The sequence below is a fragment of the Lottia gigantea genome (genome assembly GCF_000327385.1).
Source record: "Lottia gigantea unplaced genomic scaffold LOTGIsca_30, whole genome shotgun sequence".
NCBI classification, from domain to species: Eukaryota; Metazoa; Mollusca; class Gastropoda; family Lottiidae; genus Lottia; species Lottia gigantea.
In genome coordinates this window covers 2,755,040-2,764,277 of record NW_008708987.1, presented here as the reverse complement: position 1 = coordinate 2,764,277, position 9,238 = coordinate 2,755,040, and the positions used below count along the sequence as shown (strand labels likewise).

The 9,238-nt window shown below is 38.0% G+C and overlaps 1 protein-coding gene across 1 annotated transcript; it reads right to left on the bottom strand.

The window, feature by feature from the left end:
• Positions 1-3,727: 3,727 nt before the first annotated feature.
• Positions 3,728-9,209, bottom strand: LOTGIDRAFT_161758 (hypothetical protein; the record flags this gene model as incomplete). The annotated part of the gene is made up of 9 exons (XM_009057586.1): positions 3,728-3,978; positions 4,281-4,345; positions 5,259-5,416; positions 5,716-5,845; positions 6,400-6,589; positions 7,123-7,287; positions 7,556-7,762; positions 7,942-8,028; positions 8,441-9,209. 9 exons carry the CDS (start codon positions 9,207-9,209, stop codon positions 3,728-3,730), a joined length of 2,022 nt encoding a protein of 673 aa, XP_009055834.1.
• Between the last annotated feature and the right edge of the window lie 29 nt (positions 9,210-9,238).

Sequence of the window (9,238 nt, the reverse complement as noted above, 5' to 3'; positions counted from 1 at the left end):
GATTTTCTGAACTGGTCGTAGTTTTGTCTGGATTCTGTGGTTTCGATTTTGACGCGTTGTCAGTTGAATAGCCGTAACCCCCTTTGGTTGTTGGATGGCCATCGCCTCCTGGGTTCGAGTTAGTTTCTTTCCCTCCATCGTAATTCCCTGAAAATGTTGATGTGGGTCTTGAGCCTTCGTCCGAACCTCCCGGGTATTTAGATGTCGACATAGGTCCCTCCTTTGAACCTCCCGAGTATTTTGAAGTAGTTCGTGATCCTTCATCCGAACCTCTCGGGTATTTTGAAGTTGACATAGGTTCATCAGATTTCATGGTTGTCGGTGGAGGATACTGTCCATTTTCTCTTGGTGATCTCTGAGTCTTGCCACTTGTACCTAAAACATATTATACATTACATTCTGACATATCACACTTTCGTTCTGTTTATTTATTAGCTTTTATTTTCAAGATAACCACTTCTCCTAGCGTCTAAAGACAGCCTCCTTGAACGTTCGTCAAATCAACCTTTTGACCTCGATGACATCTGCTTTAACCAGTCAAACCGAGGCCCTTTGTGCTACAGGCTGTGCACGTTAAAGATCCATCGACAGTTAGAAATCGAAACAGAGTAGTGCCATTGTCCTGGAAAAATTTCCCTCATTATACCCTGCATGTCGTTGCCAGTCTTCATTAGCCAAGAAAGTGCAGAAAAATAGGACGTAAAACTCCATTCATTTCTCTGGCATTTTGTAACGCATTGTTTATCGGGTAAGGTCAGAAGGTTAATTTGACGAACCTTCAAGAGGGCTCTAACTGAAATGGCTATATTAAATATAAAAAACGGAACGAAAGTTCGGTCTAATTTTAATTACAAACACATGACATTATTAATTAAATGTACTTCCTTTAATATAATACTTTTTTTTATCTGAGAAAACACTTACATTGAAGAATTGTAAAAATAATAAAGGTGACAGCATAGAGATTCATTCTAATATCTGGAACTACCAAAACCACGAGAATATCTGTCTTCTGTTACTGTATAATAAATAGAAATACATAGTCATCAACTATGACATATTCACAATGTCAAACTATTACGAACTTCGTCTTATACCTCAACTAATCTTCACAATGTCAAACTATTACGAACATCGTCTTATACCTCGACTCTCATCTTTACAATGTCAAACTATTACGAACATCGTCTTATACCTCGACTAATCTTCACAATGTCAAACTATTACGAACATACCTCGACTCTCATCATTAAACTGTCTAGCTATTACGAACATCGTCTTATACCTCGACTCTCATCCTTACACTGTCAAGCTATTACGAACATCGTCTTATACCTCGACTCTCATCCTTACACTGTCAAGCTATTACGAACATTGTCTTATACCTCGACTAATCTTCACAATGCCAAGCTATAACGAACTTCGTCTTAAACCTTGACTTCAATAATCATCTCTCTTGTATCACAGAAGATTTTAAATGCAGACAGTTGATAGGATTGTACAGTCGATCAGAATGTATATAATATATTCTCTAGTGTACATTCCAATCAAATCAAAATCAATCAAAATCAATCAAATTCAATCAAAATATTATCAAAAGTGCCCATTACCATCAGCACGTCGTGAGGTGGCGTATTTTTTATACCATCATTAACAACAAAAATGACATGTTGCGTTAATCAATGAAATGTCTATACAATTCTCCACCCACCGAAAAAAATATAATGGAAGTTATTAAGTTATATCAAATTCAACAAAGCTATAATTCTGTTGATTATGACGACATATATCTGAATGAAAATTGGAATGATGCAAAGTGTTACTATCAGTGTCTCCGATACACATCTTTACAATCCCTTTAACAAATATTACCCATCTATTCACAGTTGTAAGAAAGGAAAGTTGTCCAACCGTCTTGAGTATACCGACACAGTACTGTCTATTTACAGTTAACAGATCTCGTATTTTACCTGTATCACTGTAATAAACACACCTGTTCCAAGACTTCTCACAGAGTCCAATGTCGGGAATCGGTTTCCAGGTTTATTTTTAAAAGAAAACAATGATTTAAATCGGTTAAACCAGGATTAGTCGCCATGGTAAAAAAAAACTTATTTTGTTTAAAGGACAATGGTCTGGAATCCTTGAAATTGATATTTAAATTTTGAAGGATGGTTTTTTTTTTCTGAATTTTAAACTTTATTATAGCACGTCAATATGACCGATATCATCGAGTCGGTTATTGACCTTAAAAGTTTAGCAAGTTGTTAGTGGACTGTGTCTCATTTTTGTTGTTTGGAATGGAGATGGGTGGGTGGGGGAATTGGTGGTAAAGGAATTGTACCGTGGTTTCTGAACTGTTGATGTATATCGCGTTTATTTATTGCTCCTATTTGCAGCTATAATTCACGACGTTTGTCGTTCCTATCATTATCGATAATTCGTAACCGTAATTAAATTAAAACACTGAGTGGAATTCCAAGACCCACAGACGTCTGATTGGAAATTGGTATGGTCTAAATTAATGTTATCAGTGTCCCCAATACACATTGTGAACATCCCTTTAAAGGTTCGATTATAGTTTTTGAACTCTTTGAGGTGTACAAAGTTGCACTTAAGATTGTAGTAAATATAATATATAGCAAGAATGGTTGGATTCTACTGTGATGCTATGCAAAAACAAAACACTTGTACAAATAGCATGTTTTATAATCTTTATATATACTTCACTCGTTGATATAAACTTTATATAAAGAACTGTTCTGGTAAAATCGATAACGAGACTATTGTGAGGTCCAGATATATTTATCTTTTGAAGCTGGTTGTTTTGATGTTTGAAACAAAAGGAAGATTAACAAATCATTATTGATCAGTGACTACCGGAAAAAACAGCTTGAACACAAAACAGTTTAAAACTTTACAAGGAGACGAAGTACGAAATTCTTTATCGACTAGGGTGAACAGATTTCTTAGCAGTAGCCTATAACAGGTTATGTCCGTGTATGAGGCCAATTTCCTTCATTCAGTAGTCCAACTAGAGTTGAGTTGGGGATGTGGGCCTAATTGGGTTATTTTCTTTGAGATCATTTCTCTACGTCAATTTAATGCTTGACGATATATCGGACTGTCGGAGGCTGTCGGATGATTATAGAAGCCCGGTACTAAGTAGCCGTCTACATTAAAGATCTTAGTAATTTTCATATAGTAGAGCCCTAATAGGCAATCATAACTGACAACCAGTCACTATTGTACACTGCATGGCGTTGCTAGTATTCGTCCAATCTGCAGCAGAAATATATTTTATTTTTAACCCATTACAGAATTTTTTTATTTCAGCCGAACTGACAACTGTATAGTGTTCTAACCAGTAAGGTGTTCAGTATCAAGACGCATATTCAACACTCCATTTCATTAATAAAGAAAATTTATTGACATATAAAAAAGGTACATTTATATTTCTGTTCTGTGCAAAAAAGTGAATATATTATGCTTTAAAAACTGAATACATTCTATAATCATTGGTGGAGGGGCCGGAGCCAGGGGGGAGGGGGGATCTTGGGGTATGACCCCTTCCCCAAGCTATTTTTCAAATCCCATAACATTTAAGGCTCCCCCTATACTTCTTAAGAGTGTGATGCTTGCTCGTTAACCTTTTCATTTCCGTTTTTCAATATCCCCTTCCTCTGTTCCTTCGAGGGTCTCAGCGTAGTGCGTAGATTTATTTTATTTACATTTTAGTGTTCGACGCCTGAGTTTTTAAATCTGCTTTCCTCTCTTGCCTTCGACAAATAAAAAAGACGAGAATAAAAATCAGGAAGCTGACGAATTTTAAACAAGATTCAAGTCCTAAGAATCGGTACCGTAAATCCTCCAAGAAGTACATTTGGCACGAGCCCTTCTCGCCCCCTAGAGTATTCTCCCACAACCTACAAGTACCATCCAGTACGGCTCCGTATACTATTGGCGCTGGCAACCATCCTGAAACGAAACAAAACAAAAATACACTAATCCAGGTTACTAATCTTTTCCATTTCTGCCGTTAAATGAGAAAAAGATGAAAGATGGAAAAACTCATGAAGTGCCCATCGAAATTTTACGGGCCTGAAGGGGGCATGGACCAATTGCCCACAATTACATCACTTGATATCTTCTTTAATATGTTGAGTAGTCGTGGTGTGGAGGTTAAGCTCTTTCATTGTTTTGAGTCCTTCTTTTATGAAATATATATGTTTTTCAGAATGCTTAAAGCTAAGAAAGTTTTAGAATAAGCGAAATTTTACCTAATAAGGATGTGACAAAGACCATGACACCCACCGCCATCGACTTGTCTCGCTCATCAACAGACCTACAACGTAAACAATAGAAAAATATTTTACAACATTTCATGGATTAATGATCACGAGTTTGCGAAAAACAATATTTGTCTGCCGAGGTTTTTATTGTCGCTGTCTGCACACGGTTCCTCGGTTCATTCCGATTTTTCCATGTCAGCCCCTCCGACCTACCTTACTGGAACGGTGTAACAGATCAACAAAAGTACGTCAAAAAAGAAAGATAGCTTGCCAGGCAAGGTAACATACGCCCACTGGCAGCTGTCAGAAATGATTAAACAGTCTTTAGTGACTACAGGGTTGCACAATATAGCTAATAGAGTGAAACGTCAAGTCAGACACGATATTTCGGTGAAATATTATCCGATCATCGCGAAAATCGATAGGGATCATCTTCATAACGACATAGACATACAAAATAAAAATCAAAAGAATCTGTAAACAATTGTAGCCTGTAGAGTGAGCACGAGTTGCACAATATAGCTAATAGAGTAAAACGTCAGGTCAGACACGATATTTCGGTGAAAAATTTTCCGATCATCACGAAAATCAATAGGGATCATCTTCATAATGACATTGACACACAAAATAAAAATCAAAAGAATCTGTAAAAAATTGTAGCCTGTAGAGTGAGCACGAGTTGCACAATATAGCTAATAGAGAAAAACGTCAAGTCAGACACGATATTTCGGTGAAAAATTATCCGATCATCACGAAAATCAATAGGGATCATCTTCATAACAACATTGACATACAAAATAAAAATCAAAAGAATCCATAAAGAACTGTAGCCTGTAGAGTGAGCACGAGCCAAATGTGAACGGCCGGACGGACGGACCGACGGACCGACGGGGTGATTACAATATACGCCCATCTTACGTGTGGGCGTATAAAAAGGCAATCGAGATATTGAAATCAATGGCTTACCTTACAATAACCAGAAGATTAGGCATGATGCCCTGAGTTCCTAGTAACCCCTGGGATAGAGAGAATAACAGGAAGAGATAGAACATGAGGTGACAATCTATATCACATATTCCAATCTGGACACTACCACCATTCAGTTGTTTACAGTCGCCATAACTCTAAAATGGTCAAATTGTGCTTTAAATTTTATTTTTTTTAAAGTTGCAACATGTAAACTATTTTCACGCCTTAGGAATCTTGAAGACGATTCTAACCATTGGCACCCAATCGTCGAGAAGGCTATACATTATTAATGAAAGACCTAAATATAAAACGGCGAAATTACGCGGATCGCAATGAGTGGGTCGGGGAATTTCAATGATGTAGATTGGGGTTTGTTCGGTCTATCGGGCTTTAGATTGTTGCATTCTCTGAAAATCTATGGACATTTACCAAAAAGATCCTAAACCCAACTCACCGTGTCTGTCTTGTTCCAGCATTCGGCAACACAAGGGTTAAGGTAGGTTTGCTGTGCCTCGCTACAAACTGGGAAAAATTCTTTCTGGTCACAGTAGCATGGTTTGTCTGTTTCAATCGTCTGTATAACCCTATAACATGTCAAATTTCACAGTTATTTCTACTATCTACCTGTAGGTCCAGGTTCCAGCCTTTCAGCATTGATATTTCCCACATTATCCACAAAAAGGTCCGAAAGAATAATAATCCATATAGGTTTTTTATCAAGCATTGCAGCATTGATATTTCTCAGATTCTCCGTACCATTTACAGCTTGGTCGATGGAAAGAGTAGCAACTAAGGTTCACGAGAATCCTTTCAACCAGCTGGGTTTGGTCAAGCTTTTCGGCATTGATCTTTCTCATCTGACATGTATTTACTATCAGTGGTTAAGACTTGTAGCTGTAGTAGGGAAAAAGGGTCCTGTGATTCCCCCTTGCCAATTCTGTGACCCACCTTCCCACTTTATGATTCAAAGACACGCCAATACCATATCTCTACCGTCCTAGCAATCAAATGCAGTGTATAGCTCCCAATCCTATAAAGGGCTATACTACACCCGTCCACCCCCTCACACCCGCGCAGGCCTATTCTACACCCGTCCAGCCCCTCACACCCACCCCAACCCATGAAAGCCTATACTCACAGATTAGTATCCAGACCTACGACTGACTGGTCTCGACATCCAGTAAATATAGTAGCTACTGTACACAGACAGGACAGAGAGGTTACCAATAGTAAAAACTTCAGACATTTCAATCTGCCCATTTTAAATTTAGAAGTGATCCAACCACCAGTGAAGGTTCCAATGACTGCAGTTACAATATGGGAAGAACCTGAAATAATGCAAGATAGTTCATTCAATAGTACATTATAAAACGAAGAAGCATCGGCAAGTAATCGGGGAAAGTTCAAATAGATGAACATGAAATGGAAGATTCTACTTCTACGAGTGTACAATGATTAAATTCTGCCACCACAGTGTGGTTTGTACAGTGTGGTTTGATGTTGGTTTAATCCTTCATGTCACGGAAGAAGGCCGACGGAGCTGAACGGAATGCTTCCAAATCAAATACATACATAACTTTGGTAGGGGTCGAAGAGGAGGGTGATTCTTTCCACAGGAGAGCCACACCTGAGTGCTGTCTCATGAAGTGCAAAACACAAATTACAAAGTCAACACATGTAAAACGAATTTCTAAACTTTTGTCGAATTAAAGGGAGGTAACTACAATAACAGGTCATGAATGAAGCAATATAAATTACATTACACATAGTGATCACCAGTTGCGCATTTTTGCGAATAAAAAATAGCTAGCGTAAGTTTAGAACGCAACTCTCACCACTAAAAATCTTTGCAGTTACTAACCGTGGATTAAATTTGCCTTCCAAGCTGGTAAATAGAACTGTGTTTGGAGATATTTGGGTCCGAAGAAAATGATTCCGGTGACAGAGAAATTGATGAAACAGATAGAGATCAAGGTAAATACGTAGACTGGTTTCCGGAATACACGTAATAGTGACATAGGTAGATCTGAAACGATATCAACGGTATATTATATATTACATAGCTCAGGGTTATGTAATGTTTTTATAAACAGTCAATAGTACAACATTGGATCACGTCTTTAATTAGACTGCACCCTCTAGAATATAACTTATAACTATGTGGTGTTTGCATTAACAGATATAGGAACAAAACTTTCCCTGGTTTCCAGAGGATGATTGAGCCCACAAACGACGTATGATTGATCAAAAACGATTAGAAACAACAGAACACAGATTATAAACCAAATACAAACGTTTTAGAACACCAAGGATTGAAGATGGTTCTTTATCAGCATCAACATTCTTCTCATGTTCATTCTTAGGAACAGGGGCAGCTTCCGCGAGTCTCTTCGGGAAGAACAATACAGGAATGCTGACGAAAGTACCAATTAAACCAAACGCCACAAATCCCAACCACCAACAACCAACCCATCGTGGATCTGTCGGCAACAACTTTGTATCTGAAATTGTAAATAAATATATAACACTGTCATTTGGATTCACCGATATGTATCTTAAAGAAAGGGTCCAGAGATTTGACAAATGTATCTGTATTGAAAGTATATCATCTAAGATTAAAATAAAACTTTATTTTTTGAAAATCGGTGAGCTGCTTTGAATGACCGCTGTATAATCTTACCTGAGAGATCCACTGGTAGACTACTCATAGCAGATCCAATTAATATAGCAAATGATGGTCCTAGGATACTGGCTGCTACAGTTGTACCTGGTGATAGAAATAAAAAATACAGACATTAGTCAACAAAACCTATCTCGTGGGGACTGTAGATAACTCATTCGCCATCTTGGAGCTGACAAAAGAGTTTTTGAAACGCACAATGTTGATAATATTTGTGATATGTTGTTAATGTTAACAAACACCTCAGAACAACATTCAGCAAGGACAACTATTATGGATATACTACTCCTTTAATTTAATTTTGCAACGTTTCAATTCACATACAGGAATCTTTATCAAGCATAACAATTAATAATGAGATCAATATTAAACGGGAGGGACTCAACAGCACTACATAGCAACCGGGGAGATTGTCATCTTTATTATCACAATAATGTACAGAAAAGATGAACGTTTTATTTCTAAGCAAAAAATATCAAATAGGCTAATGATTATTTACCTAAATATACTCCTGTTTTGGTTCTATCAGAGATATTATTGTCCACGTAGGTAATGGTCAAGGATCGTTTCGGTGCTTTTCCCAGTCCTTGAACGGCAATTGATGCACCGATGATGTACAGAGCCCACATTATACCGGCGTTAGACGTGAAAGAGTTCTCTCCCGTTTCCTCTAATGTGCTATTAATTGCTGAACAGTATCTGCTATCGCTGGGCTCCGTCGTGTTGAATATTTCTGGATCTGTCGGAAGCTCGTACGGAGCTACGAAGTATGGAATTGCTGTAGTTATCATAGAAATACTGTATAATATGGATAGACCTGCTAGGATTCTAGGAATGTGTCCATTGTGGCCAAAATGACTTATCAAAAGCACCACGGACAATTGTCCGATTTCGTTGCACGACAACAGCGTCCCTGAGTATGTACTGCTTAGTTTAAACTGTTTTTCAACTGACGTGATTTGAGAAGACAGGTAGACAGTATTAGATTGGGTAAAAATCGACATAATACTGAAAAAGAACACGAAAAGCTTCATAGAAGCACATGACTGAAGTCCTTCCGGTTTACACGATCCCATACCACATTGCGTTTCCGGATCTTCGACGTCATACCTAGCTACGACACCAGGCTCGTGTACACCATTTTGTTTTAGTAACTGGACAGGCTCCTGTTTGCTGTTTTGTTTTAGATGCTGGTTATATTTTCCTTTCCCCTCCTGAATCTCCTTGGTCTCAGGTATGGTCTCGAGTTGATACTGATCGCCCCGCATTCTGGTTTCTTATATCGACATCTGAAACA